This window comes from Pygoscelis adeliae, unplaced genomic scaffold, assembly GCF_000699105.1.
Source record: "Pygoscelis adeliae isolate BGI_AS28 unplaced genomic scaffold, ASM69910v1 Scaffold632, whole genome shotgun sequence".
Classification (NCBI taxonomy): Eukaryota; Metazoa; Chordata; class Aves; order Sphenisciformes; family Spheniscidae; genus Pygoscelis; species Pygoscelis adeliae.
This window is the reverse complement of record NW_008824227.1, coordinates 306,653-330,685: the sequence shown is the minus strand read 5'-3', so window position 1 is coordinate 330,685 and position 24,033 is coordinate 306,653. Positions and strand designations below refer to the sequence as shown.

Below are 24,033 nucleotides of genomic sequence, written 5' to 3'. Positions count from 1 at the left end.
AGATAATGAAAGTGATGATGTGGAGAGCAATCTGTTACTACCTGCTGGAATTGCCCTTCGATGGGTCACTTTCCTTCTCAAAATCTACAGAGCTGAGGACATTCCGCAAAGTATGTAGCTTCTTACTACTTGTCCATCGGTGTATTTGATTACCATTAGAAATGTTTGTCTTAGCTGTTCAGAAACATTCCTTGAACACAAAATATCTTGAGTGTTTTACATTGTTACTTGAGCCAATAATTCTGTGATGGCTTAAGTAGCCCATTTCAAGTCCTTTTTGCTCAATAAGTCTACTTAATTCTTGTAATGGATAATTTAATATGTTACCCATTAGATTAGTAATGCTCATCTGTTGCTGACTGGGCCACACAGCTTCTGGTAGTGGGAAAGGGTCATCTTCATTAGCCCTTCTGCAGTCGCAGAAGTTACATGCAAGTAACTAACATTCAAGTACAGTTGATCTGCAGATAAGCTGGATGTTCTGTGCACGTCTAGCTCAAGTATACAGTGCGTGTGTCAACTTCGTGTTGGATCCCAATCCCTGCCCACCTTCAAGAGGTTATCAGACTGCTGGTTCCCTGCAGGCCTCTTTTCCAAGGCCATTTAGATCCTAGTAGATAAGTAGTACTGCTGATGGCCTCCTGCACCTTCCTTTCCCAGCAGTCCATAAATTCTTCTTCATAGGTGCTCATAGCTGCAGCTATTTTGCAACAGGGGAAAGGCCACAGGACTGCTGAAATCAGTCAGCCCCTGCTGTGATGGCCAAGGCAGTCTGTATCGCCAGCAACCTGCTCCTGAGTGGCCACAGGAAATAAGTAACTAGGAACTGGCTGTATCCCAGAAAGCTGCATGCAGTTTCTGGGCTGTAAGTTGAGCACCATAAGCTTAAATAAACAGCCTTGGAGGGCAGGGGAGCTTGTAAGCAGTTTGACCTTAATTTGTTTAGTGAGATTTTACTTGTGTCAACCCTATACTGCTGAGACAAAGGCTATTTCTCTCATTATATGCCATATGTGTTTTCTGGTAGAATATAGGTGGCTTTTTATCCCTTCCTATCATAATTTTTCACCTATATCTGTGAGAACAAATGACAATGTCTACAAGTACATGCATCATGTTTTTCAAATACAACTGTGCCTCTAAATTCGGGAGCACATCAGCACTCCTTATGATGTTTCAAAAATTTATATTCTTGAAATTGCTCCTAAGCCTAAATTCTCCATTTTTACCAGCGACACTGTTCAGAATTTTGTTTATCAGATTAGACTTTACCCTACCTAGGTTTGTAAGCTGTTTGATTTCGGTGGGATTGCTATGGGCAATTTATTACTTAGGCTGAATAAATAAATAAAATAATAATAAAAAAGCATAAACCTTAATTTCTTCTTTGACACCTCTCCAGTGGATGATGCTTTTGCACAGACTGTCAAGGAAATATTTGGAGGAGAAGCAGACAAGAAAAACCTGGTAGATCCATTCGTAGAAGTTTCTTTTGCTGGGAAAAAGGTAATTTAGTAAACATCTGAATCTTTGCATTCTAACCGTAGTCCTGAGAACAGATTTCATATGCCAATATAAATTTTTAAGTTTACTGAAATTATGGAAATAAAAAAGCATTAGCCCTAAAGTTCACTTTGTAAAATGAGGACAAACTACAAAGTACAATAGAATGGGTGTAAAGCTGATGACTAATAAAAGGAATGTATGACTTAATGCTAGGAACAGATGCATGCCAGATTGCTTGCCTACCGGTTGTTCCTGATTGCTTTTTGTAACTGATGGTACAGACCTTTCTGGACAGGTTAACAGCATTTCTGCATTTTATTACTAATGTGTTCCTTAGAATACCAAATTTGACCTGAAGCACAATTGCACAACCTATATTCATTGCTAGCCAATCTTTTTTCTTTTTTTAAAGAAGAAAATTGTCAGTCCTTTATTATGTTATATCGTCAGGTTGCCACGCCCAGTAATGTAGAGGATCTTCAGTAGACATGACTAACAAATAATATAGGCTCTCCCGTGGAATATATTCTTCATCTACTCTAAAATCTGCATAAAGCAAGCTGGAATCAAGTCATTCTTTTGTCTTGTTTCTGTGCTGTGATAAAAGACATCAGTACTAGTCTGAAAGCACATTAAATTGTAGCTAGTGGAAATAACAAGCTTTTTTCCTGTAGGGTAACGCCAGTCTCAGGTTTAAACACTGTTTCAAAATTTTCGTTTCCCTCCAATAGTCATTTATGTTGCATATGCAGATCGGTTTAGCGGTATTTACCAATTGAAAGCTAATGGCTCATTGCAGCATAAACCGCTCAGGATTCATCATTAACTACTACACCTCATCTTACCAAATATGATTTATCCTAAACCGTAGCTGGTCTATGCTTTTTTGTCTGTTTTATCATTGATGTGCTGTATAGTTGATTTCCTTTTTTGCAGGTTTGCACAAATATAATTGAGAAAAATGCTAATCCAGAGTGGAATCAAATTATTTCTCTTCAAATCAAGGTCAGGTTTTTTTTGCTTGTTTCTGTAGAAAACAGCCATCCTTTTGGAACTCAGGGCATTAACATTACAGAGGTGAAATAAGTAATGGATTTTTTTTTTTAATTGCTTTTTTTTCAGTTTCCCTCGATGTGTGAGAAAATAAAACTTGCAGTTGTTGACTGGTGAGTTATGACTTTTAATCAAAGTACTAGACAAGGTAAATTATATTAAGTGAAGAAAAGTCTGGTTCTATAGATGTCAGGTATTTTTACAGCCTATGAGAGTATTTAAGCAAGTGTTTAAGTATCTTCCTTTATGGTTTCTTGGCAAGAGACCTGATGAGTTTAACATGGGAGTGTTGTTAATTTTGTGCACTGAGCGCTGAGCACTATCACTATTTAGGTGATAGTGTAAAAGTCAGGTGGCTACTTCATGATACAGCCCACTTTTGTAACTAGCCATTACCATCTGTGTTAGCAATATTAAAGCATGCCAGGTGATATAAAATGTGTGTGCACTGTCTTGGAGTGCATTTAGTCACTGGTAGCTTGCTTCTGTGTAGGAAGACCAGCATTATATTTAAATAAAATCTTTCTTTTTTTCTTTTTGTAGGGATCGTCTTACAAAAAATGATGTAGTAGGAACAACATATTTAAGTCTCTCAAAAATTGCTTCTTCTGGAGGAGAAGTTGAAGGTAATTGATTGAGCAGTATGTAACTTACTGTCTTCTCTTGTGTTATGAGGAATAGCAAAGATCAGTGTACTAAGAAAGTACATTTTCCTATAGTTCCTCAGTTCTGTGGCAACAAGATTAGCTGTTTCTGGAGTTTTCAAAACAATGCTCCTGGAAAACATACTGTGGGACTTTTCAAAGTAAAGTATTAAAATTTTAATGTTTAAACCACATCATCGTGGAAATAGCAGTAACTAATTCAAAATTCAGTGTTCCTATATATATGAAAACATATATATATAAAGTTTTCATGTAATATCACAATCTATATGCAAATTCACTAAGATACTTAATAAGATGTTGAATTTAAAAACAGTCTGGAATCACTGTTTCAGAATCACTACTTCATTGGGCACTAGTAGACAAGAAGACTTCTTTTGCCACCTTACAAGTGTGTCTGTTCTTTCTCTGGGAAGAGAACCTAAAAGCTGGGGAATGTTCCCGAGTAGCTAGCCTACAGGAACTATCTAGAACCCCCGCTTATTTCCTGTATACTACTAGGCTGCTTTCAGGTGCTGGGGGAACTTGGATCAGTCTCTGCTCTGATCAGTAGCTTACTAGAAATGGGCACTGCATCTCATTGCATGAGTGCTCCAAATTACTACTTAGTAACCCTTATTTTAATAGCTTCAACAAATGAAGGTTTTAATCGCAGTGCTATGATCGCAGACAATTAACTTACATGTTTCAATCAGTATAGGTGACTGGATATGTAATTTCATAAAAACTAAAATCCAGAACTGATTAACTGCAAGAAAACAAACTTAGTTAGGCAGGATATGAAGTTCCTAACATGTTGTCCCTATTGGACAATACCTTTGTAATAAAACTCTTCTTTACAATGTTATAAGAAACATTTTTTTGTGCCAAGATTTTGGGAAATATTAAAAAAAAAAAATCCTGTTACAGTTATGTTCTAATATAATATTGTGATTATTAATTATTTCTTTGTGATCTGTATCTGTAATCTCCTCTTCTTTTTATAGCAAGATCTTTCACACAATTGAGCCAGCTCCATGACAAGGATTCTGTGTTAATTTGCCAGAAAAAACTGTTTATCTTTTTAACGAACATAGTATGGCATTTTAGTTGTCCATACAGAATTGCAAAGTTCATGGCTAAACAGGCTTAACATTTATTTATCTATCTACACTAGGTTGAAGGACTGGCTCAAAACCATTTCCACCATTGCCACAATAAGAATGTGAATTACTGTTTTTTCTATTGTGTTTATGAAATCTATATGATATGTACTTGTCTGAGACAGACCAGTTTGTTCTTAAGTTGGTAGCTATGTCAGGAGTTTAAAAACAAAATTAGTGGCTCCAATCCTGTAGTGACGTGAGCCAAGTATTTGTCTTACCAGATGGAACTCTATTTTCAGTCGCATAACTTCAAGCTTATAACCCAGTCCTCTTAGAAGTACTGCTGTTGAAGTAAGACTTTGTGCAAACATTCTTTTCATATATCCCAGACACAATTAGGGGCAAAAGAAAGGGTTACAGAAAAAGGCAATGGGAAATCGAAGACAGAAGGGCTGGGCTGCTGGGGAAAATTCAGCTCTGGAGAGATCACTTGTACTACGCACATAAGTGTGAACTGCTGTTGAGTCACAGCTCATTTATACTTCAAACCCAGGCACTTAGTAACTGAGCGAACCTTATTTGGATTCTCTCTTTACTGAGGTACTGACATTGGAATAGCCATTTCCATATAAAATCACAGATTACCTTCCCTTGAGGTCAATGCCATGCCTGAAGCCTGTTTGTGGCTTCTAAAGGATCGGAAAACTAAATTAGTCTATGGTCTTCAGTAAATGAAGATATCCTAATGGCCCCTGAAATGTAGTGGTTTTCTTAAATGTTCTTAAGATGTTTAAATAATTTTAAAAATAAAATTTTATTTTGTGGAGAGGAGAACTATACAAAGCTAAGACAGAAACATCAAAACAATATGTTTTGTCAGCTACATGCTTTTTTTTTTTCCTTTGGAATTTGTACAGGAAGAGTAAAACCTTCATATTTTAATCAGGAAACAAAATTCTAGCCCACATGAACTTTATTTTTTTCTCAGGCCTTCAACTTTATTTTAAAAGCAGATTGCTTTGTGATGTATTTGTTTTTAAAATGCTATTGTCACTTGTCATGTAACTTCTTCTCTTTTCATAATATAGAATTTTCATCTTCGGGAACAGGGGCTTCATCATATGAAGGTTTATATCTTCCTCTGTTACTGATTTTGCTTTCCATTGCCCAAACTGAAAATTATTGCCTAAGGAAACCCCTCATCTTAAAAAATATTTTTTAATAATTACTTGTCTAAAAGACTTCACCATTATGATTAAAGAGTATCAAACATAACTAACTGTATAAAACAGTTTTGGCACTGGAACTGGTTTGAAAATATTTCTGTTTGGCTGGTGCTTCAAGCTGTGTTTCAGAGTTGAGCATGCAGTTGCTTCAATTATAAAGTGCTTAGTCTAACAATGGCTTGCAATTTTTAACTTGGCTATAAGAGCGCAACTATATTTGCAGCTGTGGAGCCCTGCAGAAGTAAAAAACTGCCTAACATAATTAGTGGCTGTTTTGCTTATGGTTAGCTAGCTATATAAATAAAGTCTGAAAAATGAAATCTGATTCTGTTAAAACCTGGAGAGATGGCTTTTTACATAATTGTCTAGGCTGACATCGAGTTTTGAAAGGCTTTGTGGTAAATATTTATATAGTGAGAAATAAATACAAATAGAGTGCAGCTGAAAGGTAACAAACATTCATCTGCACAAATACTTCATTTACGATCTTTCTTTCTTAATAAAGTAATATTAAGTTAAAGGCTGAAATAATTTTTTTGAATTGCTTTCTGTAATATGTGATCAGCCGCCTTCTAAATGTAAACAATTGGATTTCAAATGTAAACAAATACAAAAAAATATTCTTTTTATTCCAGGTTTGGGAGGGGGGCTTTTGTTTGGTTTTTTGTTTGGTTTGGTTTTTTAATTTGTGTATTCTGTTTAATTTGTTAGCATCAGTAATTAGCGAATGTATTAATTCAACACAGATCTGTACCTTAAATGTAGTCATATTGAGAGCTGATGTGAGCAGTTCAGTGTTAGAATTTTCAAAAAATTGGACGGTATTCCAACAAGAGTCTGAATTCTTTTTCATTCAAATTTTGATCTGTTTCTGATTCACATGTAAGGATGTGGAAGTATCCAAACGCAAAATAGAGAACTGCAAATCTTTATTTTATATTTTGCAGATTTCATGTGACTTTGTGTCAACGGGAAGTTACATCAAGACATCACATTCATTTTTATTATCCATTTGTGTCACTCAGTAGTCACAATGGCAAAGTCATACAAGGCGTAACCCTTTATTTTCACTTTCTTATCTCAGCCATCCTTTCCTGTGATAAATGCATCCTTCTTTGTGCTGCAGATCACTCTAAGTGATATCTGTTGCAAGGTTTAGAACCCAATTCCCATCTTTTTTTATACCAGGATCATTTGTTCAAAAACAAAAGCTGGGATACAAGAAGGAAAAGAGTATAGAATCTTTCCCGTTCACTCAAAACTATGCAGTATTTTTCTGCATGTGTGTTGCTTACCTTGTTCTAAGTCTCTTTGCACTACTCATCAAATTTATCAATCAATAGCCTTGGCATATGTTTGATTGTTACTGAAAGAACAATTAACTCCCTTAAGTATAGATTTTAACTGGCTCTAAAAAGAGCTTTTTAGAATCTCATTCATCTAATAAATTTGCAAGGCATGAATGCAAACCCAAAAGATAATAGTAGTAATACAACTAAAGCTTCCCTATGTATGTTTTTCTGCTAAAAACCAGAACACTGTCCAAAAATACAATGTTATGACAGTAAGCGCTAGCAATGGAAATACCTTTTCAAGTTCTTAGATATCTTAAATATCTGAAAATAAACAATAGCTTTGGTGTGCAGTTTCCTAGCTTAGCTATTAAAACCGATGAAAATGTCCAAATCCTTATTAATTTTTTTTTAAGATAGATTAAGACATTGGGAAATTTTAACTTGTTAGTCATGGAATAAGAATAGTATACAAATTAGAGTTTATTGTCATTGGAATTAACTGAGAATTAACTGAGTTTGCAGACTTTCAGTCTTGTATGAATTTTAGCTTACTGGAAAGGGAGTCTGTGAGAAACAATGCACTGTAGCAGTTATGATTAGAGTTTGCAGTAGTCTGTGTTTTACCCTGAAGCATAACCACAGAAAAATTATACTAAAAATTAGAACAGTAGGATTAACTATGCTAAACAGTAGGGCTTTTTTCCGCATCTTTTTTGTAGCTGTTTAGCTAGAACGAGGGCCTATGCATTTAAAAGATTGTAAATGTTGTTTTACTCAGTTTCATTTATTTCTAGAAAATATGTTTTCTGCTAACATAAAAATGTATTACTCTTTCACGTAAATGAAAACCTGCTATTTGGAGTGGGGTAGAAGTTGTGTTTATTCTGTGGGGGTTTTACTGCATGAAGTAGTATCTGGTAAGCATTGTACAATGAAGGAGGAGGTTAGGAAGAAGTACAGTCACTGGTATAATTACTTTAAATTCATATAGTATACCCAGAGAATAAAGTGTTCTTACTTTACTAATAACTAATACCTAACTAATATCTAACATTTGTTCTGCTGGGTTTGATAGTAATGTTAATTGTTTTTCTGGCTCTGAATGATAATTAACAAAGATATAATGGTAATGTTTTCTGTTAGTGAACACTGGTGAAACTGAAGTTGGCTTTTTACCAACATTTGGGCCTTGTTACCTAAACTTGTATGGAAGTCCGAGAGAATACACTGGATTCCCAGACCCATATGATGAATTAAACTTTGGAAAGGTCAGTTTCTGTATTCGTTGTTTTTAATAAAAGGATTAACCCCAATTGTTTTTAATCAATGAATGAATGAATTGTTTGTTTGTTTGTTTCACATTGCACTCCCTTTGGTGTTTCTTTCTGAATAATATTTAATATTTATGATTAATAAGGAAGTATGATAGTATTTTCCGTTCTTATCTGTTTTTGTTTTAAAGGTGTTTTTGAAGAAGCAGCAGTGGTTTTGATGATTTCCATTATCTGCATCTCTGCATGCATTTGTATTTCTTATTTCCTTGTTTTTGTAAATATATTTTTCACTTCTGGCATTAATTAAATCAACTGCTTTATTTCATTTGTTCAGATATGTACATCCATGTCTCTGCAGAAGTTTTGAGAACACTTCAGTGAAGCCAGAATCATGTACAGCTAAAGAGAGAGTATGCTACTTTAGGGGAAATATATAAAATTGGATTCAATGTGTGATTATGTTACAGGGAGAAGGAGTTGCTTATAGAGGGAGAATTCTGGTTGAACTATCTACAATACTTGAAAGCAAACCTGATAATAAAAAGTTAGAGATGATTCCTAATGATGACTTACTGGTTGTTGAGGTAAATCCTTTTTCTTTTATTGTCGTTGTTGGTAATAGAGATGTGCCTTGGCTCGTTATTTTTGGAGAATGATCTAACTTACTAAAATTGAAACAATTGAGTTGACTCTCAGAATTAAGAGAGGTGGTTATTGATGGTGTGGCGACAACAATGTCATAGCCTTGTAGCATGAAATGTTAATTTGAAACATTTTTGTAATCTCAAATACAGTAATTTATTATACACACATTGTACCTTTTTGGTTGCTTCTCAGAAACTAGTAAAAATATTAACATTATTATTTCCATTAAGAAATTGCTATTGTTTTCTCTAATTGTGGATCCTGTTATACAAATATTGAAATACAACTAAAAAGGTTTTTCTTGTAGAAATACCAGCGCAGGCGAAAGTTCTGCTTGGCTGCTGTGTTTCATTCTGCTACCATGCTGCAAGACACTGGTGAGCCTATCCAGTTTGAAGTTAGCATTGGTAACTATGGCAACAAGTTTGATACCACCTGTAAACCTTTGGCATCAACAACTCAGTACAGTCGTGCTGTTTTTGATGGTAAGGATGCTGCTGGTATGGGGATAAAATCATGTAAAATTCTCTTTTCGAGGTGCTATTTTATAGCTTTGGAATGACAGCCCTAATTGCACTAAAAACGTATTGAAAACGTGACAGAAAAGAACGTGTGGCTCTTCACAGGTTTTGAGATGAAGTTACATTTATGGAATATGTGCTGCAAAGCATACTGAGATTATTAAAGAAATTTTCATGGAATTTAGTGAAATCTTTTGACCATGTACTAGATGTGTACAGGAAAATTGGCACAAAAAAAATGACATTATTTTACAGGTATCTAAAAACTAGGGATTACATAGGGAAAATACCCTTTGAATGTTCTGATTTAGAATAAAATAAAAACTTTGATTTTAGACCAGGTGTCTGGCAGCCTAGAAGAAAACAACCTAGCTAGATCACAGGAAAATATATCTTGGCTATAACTTTTTATTAACTGCAAACAGTAGGAGTTCTTTTTTTCTTTGTATTAAATTGAAGTAATCAGGTTTACTCTGGAAGATAATTATTTGAATATTTTATTTCAGAGATACACATATTAATGTGCTATCTATATCGGTAAGTTATGGGAAAGAATAATGAACATGTTAACAGATAATTTATTGAAAAAAATCCATTGGATTTTGAAACAATTTGAAGTAAAAGTTTACCATCCAACAGATGCTACAGTGGCTGAAAAGTACAAATCCTTTGATAAGTTTGGACTATCTTGTATGTTCTTAATGAATTGTAGTACATAAATGAAATAAATATAGCACCTTGCGCAGTGTACAGTATGTATTCCTGCCATGAATTCTAACTCTCACGTACAAATGTTTCACACCAGGTAATTATTATTACTACTTGCCATGGTCAAACACAAAGCCAGTTGTAACGCTGACTTCCTTTTGGGAGGACATAAGTCATAGATTAGACCCTGTGAATGTAATCCTAAATATGGCTGAAAGACTGGTAAGACAAGATCTTTCTTTTGCTGATATGCTTTTCATTTTTACTTTTTTTCATTTAGAGGTGTAATCAAAAAGTGACATTTTGAGCACATTATGGAACAGTTTTCTGACACTTTTCCCTCCTTTTTTCCTGTTCAAAATTAAACATAGCTCAGTGTAACGAATGGCACTGTTAATCATAGGTCTGTTTTCTGGCAAGGCCTAACACACTCCTGCTTGAATCTACAGGGAATTGCCACAGGAAGGAAGAGTCCTCAGTGTTTGGTTAAGGGCATGTTAAGTCTGTAGAACTGTTATTTTGCTTTGGAAGTTAGATGCAATATCATGTATTGTTAAATACAGTGAGAAAGAACATAGGAATTGTCCTGTTAAATATGAATCAAGTTTGAACATCTGAGTTTTTTGATCTGGGCTTTATACATACAAATAAATAAGATTAAAGTCTTGAAACTCATATTGACCATAAACCACAATGGAAGTTTAGAAGTGCAAATCCTTTTCTTTTAAATTCCTCAGCAATCCAACTTGGCCACCTTAAAATCAGGAATGCAGGCTAAAATTTCTGAAAACCAATTAGCTGAGCTGTGGTTGAAGCTGATTGATGAACTTACAGAAGATGTAAGGTAAAAGTACCTTTTTTATCTCTTACGTTATCATTCTAGGCCTGCTCAGAATCTTTGCTATTGCCTTTACTAAGTCAGAAAACAAATTCTAAGGACTATAAAACTGATTACCCCTATGAACTGAGCTGAGAACTGGAATTCCAAAAGTCTCTGAAAGTAGTAAAACAGCATGGATATTGCCAATGAAGTCATCCATCTAGTTTTGTAATTCTCCTTTATCTTAGTCACTGACAGTAATAAAACAGCATCTCCTGAAAAAATCTAAGGCAGGACTGTTCTAAAAATGTGAAATTGTGGATCTTTGCTGCCTTTCTACCACCTTGCCTTCTTTAGAATTCCTCATGTATGTTTTGTTTACCCATGTTTCAATGTTATTTCTGAAACTGAAGAAGGAAGAAATTCCGTGATTTACTGGTAAGCCCAGACTAAAAAATTTAATAGCTATTTAGAGCTTAAGGGCCATAAAGATCATAATTTTGAATAAGCCTTTAGTCAGCATGTCTGTATGTATGGGAGTGTTCAGAGAAGGCAATAGGAGTCAGTACTTAAGGTTTTGAAGGAGAATAAATTCTAAATAGAGAGGAAGGAATTGTATGAGAAAGAGACATTCATGGAATGAGACACTGAGGTGGGGAGAGACACTTGAAAAACATTAAACAAGTGGGTGATGAAACAGCACAGGAAAAGGAAAGGGAAAATGAGAGAACAGTTATTATCCATTAGAGGAAGTAACAGAGAACATGAAACGAGAGAACAAATTCAACAAGCTGTAGAGCCAATATAAAATTGAACAGAGGAAAAAGCAAACAGTGGAGATCAGTATATACTGGCAAAGAATTACGTGATAGAAAGCTTATGTCAAAATATGAGCTAGCAACTTCATAGAATACCTGCTGTGATCTGGAAGAAAGCAGAGAGAAAGAACTGACATACTTTAGGAAAGCAAAATGTGAAGGGCAAACTATTGTCACATGGAGCCATCTAGTGAGTGTAGGAACTTCAGGTTTTGTATCAGTTATGTCAACCCATCCTCCTGACGCACATCTGCACTGTTATTCAGTCCATTATTTTATAAAATATCTTATCACTCAACAATTATGGAGCAGTAGCACCTAGATATATCAACCAAATGAGGTTCCTGTTGTTCATAGGATACAATGCTCTTTATGTTTTTTTTTTCAGCAAACTCATGAAACCTGTGTCAAAGACATAATTCCCTGTGTTGAATTCATAGAACAATTTTCCTTGCCATGCTAAAGTTTAAATGAGTTAGGCTGAGAGAGTTTTCAGTGCACTATTTAAACCTAAAATGAAGTGACTTTCTGGAAGTTCTGACCTAGTTCATTTGATTCATGCGTAAGTACTTGCACCCGAGGCAGGCAGCACTTGCATTCAGATTAGTAGGACTAACTATAGTGGAAGGCACAATAGTATCAAGGTTTTGCAGAATCAAAGCCCTTAGAAGTGCATGACTTGTCATTAAAAATAGGTCAGAGAAGAGTCAGTCTTTTCAAACTTGGCAGTGTCTTTGGAATTTTTTTTTTTTTTTAAAGTATCATATTAAGACCTCTTAATGAACTCTGTTAAAGGGATATAGTCATTGGTCTTTGAAAAGTTGCGTTTTCCTCAAACCTCCACCAACTCAAAAAAGCTCATTTTTCCTGGGCTATACTGCGATGCTTGGTTCCATTGAATAGTTACTCTGCCCTCTGGTGACTCAGAAGTTGTGTGTCATGGATTTCTTTGAGTTCGATGTTTTCATGCCAGAGGGTTAGATAACTCTAGTCATAGACACAAGCCATATTTGTATATTGAGTTGCTGAGAATTTACAGTTTCCAGTGAAGGAAAGGAGCCTAATTTTGGTCTGAAGACACTGATGTCATCTTTCAGATGTACATTCTGAGACAATAATTTTCTAATTTGAATATATAGGGAAATGGATTTTGCTTGGTTTGGTTAGCAGCCATTGCATTACAGCATACACCTCGAGCTATTCTATGTTGGTGCTTGTTATGTAAGCACAGCACTTCCCTTGCTTACTGTAAACACGTTGTCAGGTGGAAATCTCTGCAGAAGTAGATGCTATAGCACCATTCCAGTGGTTTTCAATCACAGGAAATAATAGCACTCAATCTGTTGCCGCTGTATGCATGTCTGCATTTAGTATGTGGCTAAATAAAATCCACTAGATTATTAACCATAATAAATATTCTCTTTTCAGTAAACCATTTCCCCTCATAGAAAGCAAATCTAATATTACAGTCCTTGACACTCAGATAGAAAAACTGCGCCTCAAGTCTCTCAAACAGATTGGAGAAGCAGCAGCAAGGATGAGAAATGAAGCTACTGATGTGATAGCCACTCTGACAGAAATTGAGGATTGGTTGGATAAATTACTGCAACTGAGTGAAGAGGTTAGTACTACACAATACCAGTGATTCAGTGAGTTTAGAAATAACTGTTTAACACAAACTGGTGTAATGTTCACTGCTGATCAAGCCATATCCACTCTCCTTAGAACAGTAATTTTAGATGCTGTGAAAGTAAACATGTTCCCCTTTGTAATTCAGATTTATTTAAATATAGTGTTCTAGTGTGTTAGCTGTCTTCACTGAGAATGTGTGTTGGGAAGTAAACGCTCTGTGATTTGTAGAATAGACTCTCTGCTGTTTAAAGTGACAGTATTTTGTCCTTTCTTTTCTTCCAGAATTGCAGGTCACATTGCTGGTTCAGGGACTGCAGGATATATGTTGTACTTCCGCAGCTTGTTAGCCATAGTAATCAACTTCTAACAGAGTTAAATGTTTGCTTCTGTGTTTTTTAAATTTTCAACAACATCTTAAGTTTTCATCTCTGTTATCTCTTAATTGGTTTTCACAACATTGTAGAAATGTTTTATTTTTTCTTTATCACTTCTGCTTTGAAAAGTTACTGATTTTATTTTTTTTTTTAAAGCAGTTAAATTGGCAGACTTGCAGCTAGCATACAAAGGTGTGCACAAAGCTGCAGAAAGATAGTGGGCTGTTTCTGTCTTCTGCTAAAAGTCTTATGATGGTCTACCTTTAACGTGCAAGCAGGTCAATCCAAAGCATTAGCATTTGGGATCAGTCACTATAGTCACCATAAAGGAATTGAGATACCAAACGTCTCTAGAAAAATTTGCAAAAGATATAGGAACTGGGTTTTTTAATAAAACTTACTTGCTTTCCAACAATCTCAACTGTATTTTTAATGATTGTTTCAGAACTATATACTGCGTTATTTGCAAAGTAAACCAATTTCCTCTATTTATCATAAATTCATGTTAATTATAGATTCTAAGTGATAAATCCTTTGACATAAATCCTAATTTATGTTTCTGTGGTCTAAGCATTAGATTAGTTTAACATTCTATTAATTACTGTTCTTAACTTTCTTTTCCCCACAAATAATCCACAGCCACAAAACAGTATGCCTGATGTAATCATATGGATGATCCGAGGGGAGAAAAGACTGGCTTATGCTCGTGTTCCTGCACACCAGGTGCTGTATTCCACAACGAGCCCCGAATCATCTGGTAAATATTGTGGAAAGACCCAAACAATCTTCTTAAAGGTACTTTCCCCCCCTCCCTTAAAAAATAATTAACTCCCTAAAGTGTGATGCCTTCTGACATGAGCATGAAACATGCAAACTATGAACTATGAGGTGTCAAAACTCAGGACAGATTAAAAGCCAAGCTTCTTCAAAATATCACAGAAATTGTGATATAAAGTTCATCATAAGCCAGTTAGAACCAGCATCAGCCCCTAACTCTGAGGCTTTTCTGAAAGAGCTCAAAATCGTGATAGGACTTTTAAAGTGTTCCTGGGGCCGGTGTTTTGGGGTTGGACGTGAATGGAGACTTTCAGAGGGAATAATTAGTGTAAGTCAGAGAAGTTCCAAAAACCTCTTCAAAGTTTTGGATGGTTTTCTGCAAGTAATATAGAGCATGTCTACACCCAGAAGTTCCCTGGTATGTCTCTCTGCATTGAGTCTTACTCTTGAATAGGAATACCTTTCTCCATTTAAGTTTATATTGTCTTTAATTGGAATAAACTTAACCAGAAAAAAGGCAATCTGACTGTAGAACAATAGAATTTACAGAGCTTGTCAATGTACTAGTAGTTATATTGATGAATGCTTCAATGCAGACAAGCCTATATCTTCATGTTTTTATGCAAGCCCCCTTATCATGCATGTTATGATGCATCGTCTCTACATTTAGTGCGCTATTCTGACTAACCTCTGCGTTTCCAGAGTCTCCTGACGAGAAACACTAACATCAACACTGAAGTTTTAAGTTATTGTCATAATTAAAAACTCATTGCTGGATGAAACTTGGGAGAGAATATATAGGAACAGGGATGATACTGCTGTTACTGTGTTTGGTTTTTACATGCCCTAGGCAGGTACCATTTAAAGAATGTTTCCTTCCTGAACTATTTATTACTGGCTTTTGAGGAAATGCAGTACAGGAAGAGATAAATAAATGATGTATTATTACTCATATCTCTATGTTATTGTATATAGTTTACTGAAAGCTACAATACCTGCATAACATAACAAAGAATAACTTTTTGTTCGTATGCCAGTACCCACAGGACAAGACGAAAGATGTCAAAATGCCTGTGGAGTTGCGAATTAACATTTGGCTTGGGCTCAGTGCAGTTGAAAAGAAGTTTAACAGCTTTGCGGAGGGAACGTTCAGTGTTTTTGCAGAAATGGTATGTCCATCATTGCTTTCGTACTTTAAACTTGGACGTGAGTGTTAGGAATTCAATGAAATTTGAGCTCTTTTGAATTTTTTTTTTTTTTGCATGCCGGGCAGAAAGGGAGAGTAGTACTTACTATACTGAAACAAGTAGACCCCATTCAAGGCAATTAATGGTCAAGTCCATTGTGCCTACCAAATGAACTTCAGCAGACCAGATTCTGAACTGGTTAATCAGGTAAAAATCTGGTTAACACGAGTGATTTCAAAGACATTTATTTTAGATTTTTATCAGTGTAATTAAGATTGGGATCTAGACCATTATGTTTTGGCATGTGAATAACACTTTTATTTTAATTGCTTCTTCACTTCTACAAATGATACTTGGATACAAGTGGTTTTGCTTAATAATTGTTCTTTTGTAGCAGTAGAAAATTTACTGTTACAGGAAAAACTGGTCAAAACCAGTAGATTTTGCTGACAAAAGGCTATAATATAATAACATTTCAATGGTAAGAGTTAACAAATTTGGAATAAAAATGCTTGAAATAGTCCCACAGCATATAATAGAGATTTTGAATTATAATGGTAAGTGGCAGGAGTCTTTTATATGCCCCATCACCTAATGGTGCATATAATCCAGTATCAGTATAATAGCTAATGAAACAAGACATTTTTACAGAGGCTTGTGTCACCATCGCACCGATGCTTAAATATTTATTAGTGCTGTAGTAAGTCACTTAAAATAGTTAATGCATATTCAAAGCCATTATTTAAGTATAGAGTTTAAGAGGCTACTGGATATCTCATGTTTTGTTCTTCATACAGCAATCCAACAATTTTACAGGACTAAGAGCAGAAAACTCAAGACCATCATAAATTATAAATAATTCCATTAGCATAAAGGGAAATATACTATATAAACTGGGCTGACATCAGAATCATGCCCCTGGTAGCTTCCATGATAAGACTGTAATTCAGTTTTACATGTTATGAAAGACGAGATTATAAATAGGAGGAGATTTGAGATGGAGAAGAATGAGAGGATCACATGTTTCGGGAACAGAAGAAACTTGTTTGAATAATGTAATGAAATTTTATTCAACAAAGCTTTAATTCGGAGGAAGTTTGACTGTAGTTGTAGAGAGGCATTAAATTGAGAAGATAGTTTAGTTTAGCAGTGGAATCATTGTTTAGCAGGCAGCACAGAAGAAAATAAAGAAAGAAATTAATGATGACATTGCAGAGTAATGTGGTAAGGGAGTACTTAATTTCAGAGAAAAGAAACTTATAGTAGAATGTTTCAGTTGTAACAGTTACATAAATCTCTTTTTTTTTTTTTTTCTTTTCCTCTAAAAGCTTTTTATTATTCCTAAAGTACTGATTTTTTTCTTTCTTCTCAAACAGTATGAAAATCAGGCTCTTCTTTTTGGAAAATGGGGTACCTCAGGACTTGTTGGTCGCCACAAGTTTTCCGATGTCACAGGAAAAATCAAACTGAAAAGAGAGTACTTTCTACCCCCAAAGGGCTGGGAGTGGGAAGGAGAATGGATGGTTGATCCTGAAAGAAGGTCAGATTTTTTTTAATTTGATGCAGGCAGGCATAAAGGAGTTTAATCTGAGTGTAGAGTAAAAGCTCCCCTCTGTTTTCGTGGCTGATAAAGAGATTTTAAGCTGAACTTTCTAGCACAGCAAAAGCCAGCCAATACTCAAAGCTAGTTAATAACACTAAAATTAACATTACCTTTTTTAAAAAGCAAAATAAAACATACAACAGAAAGAATGCATCCATTTCCTAGGAATCAGCTTACAGTTTAGAAGTCCCCATGTGATGATGGGCATATTGCTTATATCCTCTGTGTCTGAGTGCCTCATCTTTAAAAAAGGGGTAATAATAGTTTTCCTTTCCTAGAAAGCTACTGTGAGGATCACTTGTGTCTATGTGAGGTTCTCAGATCCTGCTGTGATGGTTTCAGACAAGACCCTTAGATAGCTAGATCTTCCATAGATAGAAACTTAACCCTGACATCCAGTATGAATCTGCAGTTCATATTTATCAACACCATTACAGCATTTGCATGGTCGTTCGCATACAGTGGATGGGTTTTTGTGCTTATTTCACTAAATGTTGAGAAATTCTATTGCCCTCGTTAAACAACTGTCACAGGTTATTTCTCAAACTGACTCAAGGTAGGGGTTGTTTTCAGAGCCTACGGTTGTGGTGCCATATGACAGTTCCTCCACTGGCAGACTGAATTCATGAGGTGTCAATCCTCCCCCAGCTCTAGCAGGTTCAGGCTTGCTCTGTCAGAGGTTTTCAACTCCTGAGTTGTGCCAGTTCAGCTATTTGTGTTGCCGCACTTTAAACCAGACTGGGTAAATTATTTGTTTCATAAACAAAAGCCAGCATGAGAAAGAGGTGATTTTCTTTTTTCTTAAAAGAGAAGGTTCAGCCCATTTTAAATTCTTGTGTTCTGATGGTAAAAAAAATACAGGACTGTTGCTATAGAAAAACTGTGCAGGAAAAACATGTGCTATTATTTGATCCATTTTAAAATCATATCAGTTTATAGGTATGAATGGATGGATTTATTTTCAAATTCTATGAATACTTTTCTTTCAGTAAATAATCTGACATGAAGAAAAGCAGTAACAGACATGGAGATATTTTCTCAGATAATGGAAAAAAACCCTACTGTTAAAATGCATAAGCATGTTTATGCCTTGCATCTGCTTTTATTGGAAAATAATCTGCATGGCTTTATTTGACCAGCAGATGGCATTTTAGAACATACTTTACTACTTTCTGAATCACAGTTACTCAAGAGTGTAAAGGGTATTTTCTCCGATTTAATCTTCTCTTATTTCTTTTACTTGCAATTTAGAAAAATATTAGCCAACCGATTACTTGCCTGGTCAACAGCATAAAGGGGAACAAAATTAAGTACATTGCCAAATTTTAGTGCATAGCTAGATATATAAAAATTAGAGGTGCATATAACTGTCATGTTCAGTCTGGGTTTTCCTACACTTAAATATACGAATTTTTTTGTTTTTCCAAGAGGGAAGTGTTGAAAACAGATCCTGAATAACACAGCAGTTAAAACACTCCTGCTAGTCACTCATTCTTATGACTAATGTTCCTCCTATTACTTACTACTACTGGAGTTGCTTCAGTTTTAGGAAGACACTCTAAGGAAATAAGTATCTATATGAGGGCTACGCTGTACTCTATGAATAAATAGACCTTTACAAAGATGGACAATCCAGAATTCCAGTACGTGTGCACATCTGTACGTTGTTTCTATATATTCTCTGTAGTTAACTAAAATACATTTGGGTTAGTATTATATTTGCATTGGACTTGCAGTTTGTTGACTGAAGCTGATGCTGGTCATACTGAGTTTACTGATGAAGTATATGAAAATGAGAGTCGCTATCCTGGAGGGGAATGGAAGGCAGCTGAAGACAGTTACACAGATGTGGTGAGACATATTTTTCACTGGATAAGTAAAGGTTTAAGAGAAGGAGTTCTAGGATTTGCTACACGGTGTATTTAATCTATTAATACACAGAACTGTTATGTTTTCCCTATATAAAAGAATGGAGAAAAAGCTCCACCACCACGTGAGTTCACGTGTCCTCTTGGATGGATGTGGGAAGATGATGCTTGGAAATCCGATTTAAATCGAGCAGTGGATGAGCACGGTAATATTTGCTGTTTATCTACTGATTATTAGGACAATCTGTCATAGTCTGTACTGAAGGAGGATGCATGTCAAGACTGTAGCAATGTCCTGAGCACGATGGTTGCCCTATGGAAAAATATCAAGGAAATATTTGGATAACAGTTGCTTAAGGAATCAGATAAAAAGACACTGAGAAAGTGTTCACTGTCTGCATCTGTTTCTGTTTCCATTTTAATCACTGTTCCATCAAACTCACTGTTCTCATTAAGCCTTTCTTGGATCAAAAGGGACCAGTATTTTGAACAGTATCTGTAATAAATGCATTTATAAGTGCCTACTAGAGAGAGAATCACATAATCTTAAGAAGCTGTACATTGGTCTCAACTGCAGCAGCAGATGACAATTTTGAGCCAAAAGCTTTGACAAATTAAAAAAACCGAAGGCTAATGCAAACAACAATCTACTAACATGAGAAGTTCCAGTTGGGAAAACTGTATGTATAAACAGTGTGCTTGGAAATAGAACCCGTCCTTGTTAGAAATAAGTTTCGAACACTTTTTTTCCCCGAAGTCCAGTGTTAATGCAGTCCAATAGTTAGGATCGGGCCTGTAAGATGCAGATTAGTAGCAGTAATGGGGTTGTTTTTTAGAGAAGTCAGAAGCTTAAGTTGAGACATGAAGCCTCTTAATTGCACCAAGAATATGTGGCAAAGCCAGGTTTGGGTCTATCTGGTAATTTAACTGGGAGCCTTTAGCCAGGGGATGAGTCAACAAGCAATGCTAAGAGGTGAATCAGATGGTCTGGGAACCAAAGGAAGTCGGGAACCTGTTTGTGTTGGTCACACACCACACAAGTATGTGAAAGATTCCTATATCGTTGAGAGCAGAGTAACTGCACTGAATTTGTGTGGGAAGGGAGCCATGGAAGACTGATCAGGATGAAATCTCAACAGTATGCAACTGATCATTAGGCAATTCTGAAATGAAAAAGACTTCAAAGTTTTTCTGTGGAGAATCTGATGCTGCTAGACAGAATTTTTCAGATTAGATTTACTACTAACCTGATCAGGTTAGAAAATCCTAAGCGCATAGAGCCACCATTTTTCCTGGAGTTCCTTGTACTTTTATATGCTTATTACTCACACTAAATTGAAACTGTTACCAGCTTAGAAAGTTGTGACATAAACAACTTCATGTAAGACCATAATTTGGATTCTAAAGCAATAGGAAAAAGCAGTCAATCTCGCATAGCAAAGTATTTACAGGACATTGATTTGATGGTTCAAAAACAAAATGAATAATAGAAACAAAAGGGAAGGTCGTAGAAGATTCTGGGAAGCCCAGAATTTTGCAAAACTATAATGAATTTTAATTTGTTCTAAAACAGCTGAAAACTCTCAAATAGTTACTGCTTTTAAATCTAAGTGAAATAAATAGCTATTTTAGTAGAAAAAAAGATTTATCTTAAAGAGTACTGATACCTGTCTTAACTGGAACCTCTGGTAGGAGTCTGCAGCAACTTTTTAATAAGAGATCAATCTAAATAAAAGTCTGAGTCCTAGATACCTGACAACGTACTTAAAATATGTAGAGCCAGAATACAGTAACAGGTTTACCAATTCTTAAAGTTTCATCATCAGAGTTCAAATAGTTGGTGTTCCTTTAAAAGCCAAGCTGCTAGAGTTGCAAGAGTACACAGGACATTCCACTCTTATTTAAAATTAAGGATGAGTTTTCCCTGTGGTGAAGTATAAAAATGTGGTATCAACACACCTAATATTTGAAAAAACAAGAATGCAAAGAAGAGAACTTAAAACGTATTGTATATGTTTTAATGTTGAGATTTTTATTGTCATATGTATTATAACATAGCATCATCATAAAATGTCATCAGTTGCCCCCTAGCTATCGGGCATTTAGGATTTGCAATATCAAATAGTCTTGTGTGACTAACTTCATCCTCTGTAGATACAACAGCTGTATTTCCCATGCTTTTCTTCTTTGTATCTTGCTTGTGTTTCTGGAAATATACCAACTAATCAATTCTGTTTTAGGATGGGAATATGGAATTACTATTCCTCCAGACACTAAACCAAAGTCCTGGGTTGCTGCAGAGAAAATGTACCATACACATCGACGACGAAGACTGGTGCGGAAACGTAAGAGGGATCCAGCTCAAGCAGTAATAGCTGGAAGGGTAAGCAGAAGACAGATGCAGTCAGAGACTTGCACATTGTAACAGTTTGAGTTTCTTTTTTTAAAAAAAATCCCCATGAGATTACTCATTTCCTGAATAAAGAAAAAATTTAGTACCAAACAAAAAACCCTAGAACAAACGTGCATGTTTTCATTATATTCCTTTTCTTTGTCTTTTTGTAAATTGATGTTCCCAGCTTTGGTTTATGAAGGGATTATTATGCCTGCCAGAGCAAGTGCTGATTTTTTTCATTACATTTGTACAACACTGTGGATAACAAGGATTTATATCTTCCAGGGAATGTCATCATATGAAGATCAAGAAGGATGGGAATATGCTTCCTTGATTGGCTGGAAATTTCACTGGAAACAACGCAGTTCTGATACTTTCCGTCGAAGACGATGGAGGCGAAAAATGGCTCCCTCAGAGACACATGGTGCAGCAGCTATCTTTAAACTTGAAGGTGCTTTGGTAAGGGACAGAGTATCAAAAAAGTCTTTAAGAGTTCAAATTATTTTTATTATTGCATTATGTGACATTTAGAGCAAAAGGCCAAAGTACTAGATGAGCCTTCTGTAAGTAAAGTGAAAAGTTAGCTCAAGCTTTTCATGCACATAATTTAGATGTATTAACATCAGCACAAGAAACAACAGGCACTGAAATAGCCACCCCTGATTAACATTTGCCTATATAAACAACCAAACACAAGACAGGATAGCAAAGTGTTGGAGAAGCCAGAATGTCATACGTCACAAATAGATCATCAGAATGTAATTATTCCTCAAGTTTTCAGGTTAACACAGCTTCATAGATAAGCTGTTTTTACCAATACAAACTGGAGCAAATAATGTGAGAAGGCTACTTTGTTTTCTAAAACAATGATTCTGAGTCTGACTGTATAGCATTAACAAAAGTTTGCGCTTTTTTCTTGGTTTGTTTCTCTTTTTTGCACCAAATGTCGACCCATGATTCATTGATAGCATTTTCTTTCTCCACTTAATTTGGTTCCACAGAGTTTAAAAATTCCTGTTCCAGTTTCTCTTCTGACTATACTTCCTGGGCTATTGCTAGGATAAAGCCTTAGAGCAGTTCTCTGCAACAGCGCAGTGCAGAAGAACTGCAACCTCTCCTTCAGTAAGAGCTGATAGGTAGCTAGTATATCTCCAGAAATAAGACATTCTGGAAAGAAAGATGAAATGACTGGATCTGATTTCTCCACAGCTTCAACGGCAACAACAAATTACCTTCGGACATGAGTAAACATCTTTTAAACTACATTTACTCAGCAAAGTAATTTTCTCCTTGTCCTGGAGGAGAGATTGAAACCCACACACAGTCCACTTTTATCAGGTTCCTTCTATGTTTTTAAATACGCAGTAACTTTTTTTTCTATATGTAACTTCAGGGAGCAGACACTAGTGTCGATGACGGAGAAGGGAAGAGTTCAGACAAAACCAAGGAGTCCACTACAAAGGTGTTTGGTGCCAATACACCACTTGTTTCCTGCTACTTTGACAGTAGGTTCTTTAACAACTCCTTTCTTATAAAACATGTCTGTGTCCCCCTGGTCTCAAACAGAATCATAATTCTTTGTGTTTTACGTCTAGGTTTATATACCTTCTGTTATAATTACTATCTGATCCTTGATTGGGCCCTATTTAGGCTACTAAAAGAAAAATTACAGTTAGTCATTTCGATATTTCAGTCCACTGTCATGCAGACATTTTTAAAACCTGTATGGGACAGGAATTCTAAAGCTAACTATTGCAGCACCTGAATTTTAGGCTGCCTTAAATGATGCATTTTTAGCATTAGGGTCCCCCCATAACAATGCAGGGAGCTAAGCCAGCAGAGATGTATGTAGAGTTAATTTTTTGCTGGTTTAGCTCACTTAACCAGCTCAATGCAGGGTCACACAAATGCCTGACCCAGAAGAAGCAGTAAGACCATGTAGTTGAGTTGGCAATGTGAACAAAACTGTAACTTTGCCAACCTGCATTGGCTTTAAATGCCTTGGAATCACTGTAATGGGATTCACAAAAGCAGAGACACCAAGATGGAAGCCACCAGTGTTAGTTAGTAGGAATAGAGGCCAATCCCATCCACTCCTAAGACTCAAAATCCTTTTTGAGGATCTCTGACTGGAACACTTGTCTTTATTTGGACTCTACAGAACTTCATCTCCCTGCTGGGAACAGGTGCCTAAATCTTAAATCTTGGCTTTCAGAAGCTTAGGAAGATTATTGCGATTTCTTTTAAATAATGACCACAATACAGGGAAAATGGCACCTTTTCCTGCAGAGTTCAGAGGTTTCAGCTCATTGAGGCTATGAGTGGCTCAGATTTTTCCAAGGGCTGAAAAGGTTAGAGCTGACATCTTTTAAAGAAAAGCTGTAGTAACTTAGCCACACGCTGTCCTGGGTTTGGGCTGCTCTCACATCTTCCTTTTAAGCTATTCTACCTTGCCTGAAGAGATTTTTTTATTTTTTTTTAATCTTTTAGCCAAAGACACAGTTGCAATTGGAATAATTTTCTAGAGCTAATAGCTATAAGTGTGAAACTCCCAGGTTCCTGCAAATGCTGTTGTGAATAG

General features: G+C 35.7%; 1 protein-coding gene across 1 annotated transcript in view; it reads left to right on the top strand.

The window, feature by feature from the left end:
* The window catches only part of MYOF (myoferlin), a 71,232-nt gene that overhangs the window by 27,328 nt on the left and 19,871 nt on the right, over positions 1-24,033 (top strand). Inside the window, exons 12-31 of the mRNA XM_009334805.1 lie at positions 3-110; positions 1,403-1,506; positions 2,443-2,511; positions 2,629-2,672; positions 3,103-3,185; positions 5,398-5,436; positions 7,974-8,098; positions 8,572-8,688; positions 9,057-9,234; positions 10,076-10,200; positions 10,716-10,822; positions 13,045-13,237; positions 14,262-14,417; positions 15,437-15,568; positions 16,963-17,126; positions 18,926-19,040; positions 19,158-19,263; positions 21,298-21,440; positions 21,738-21,911; positions 22,846-22,957. Of these exons, the coding sequence (XP_009333080.1) occupies positions 3-110; positions 1,403-1,506; positions 2,443-2,511; positions 2,629-2,672; positions 3,103-3,185; positions 5,398-5,436; positions 7,974-8,098; positions 8,572-8,688; positions 9,057-9,234; positions 10,076-10,200; positions 10,716-10,822; positions 13,045-13,237; positions 14,262-14,417; positions 15,437-15,568; positions 16,963-17,126; positions 18,926-19,040; positions 19,158-19,263; positions 21,298-21,440; positions 21,738-21,911; positions 22,846-22,957 (2,394 nt within the window). The remainder of the gene's footprint in view (positions 1-2; positions 111-1,402; positions 1,507-2,442; positions 2,512-2,628; positions 2,673-3,102; positions 3,186-5,397; positions 5,437-7,973; positions 8,099-8,571; positions 8,689-9,056; positions 9,235-10,075; positions 10,201-10,715; positions 10,823-13,044; positions 13,238-14,261; positions 14,418-15,436; positions 15,569-16,962; positions 17,127-18,925; positions 19,041-19,157; positions 19,264-21,297; positions 21,441-21,737; positions 21,912-22,845; positions 22,958-24,033) is intronic.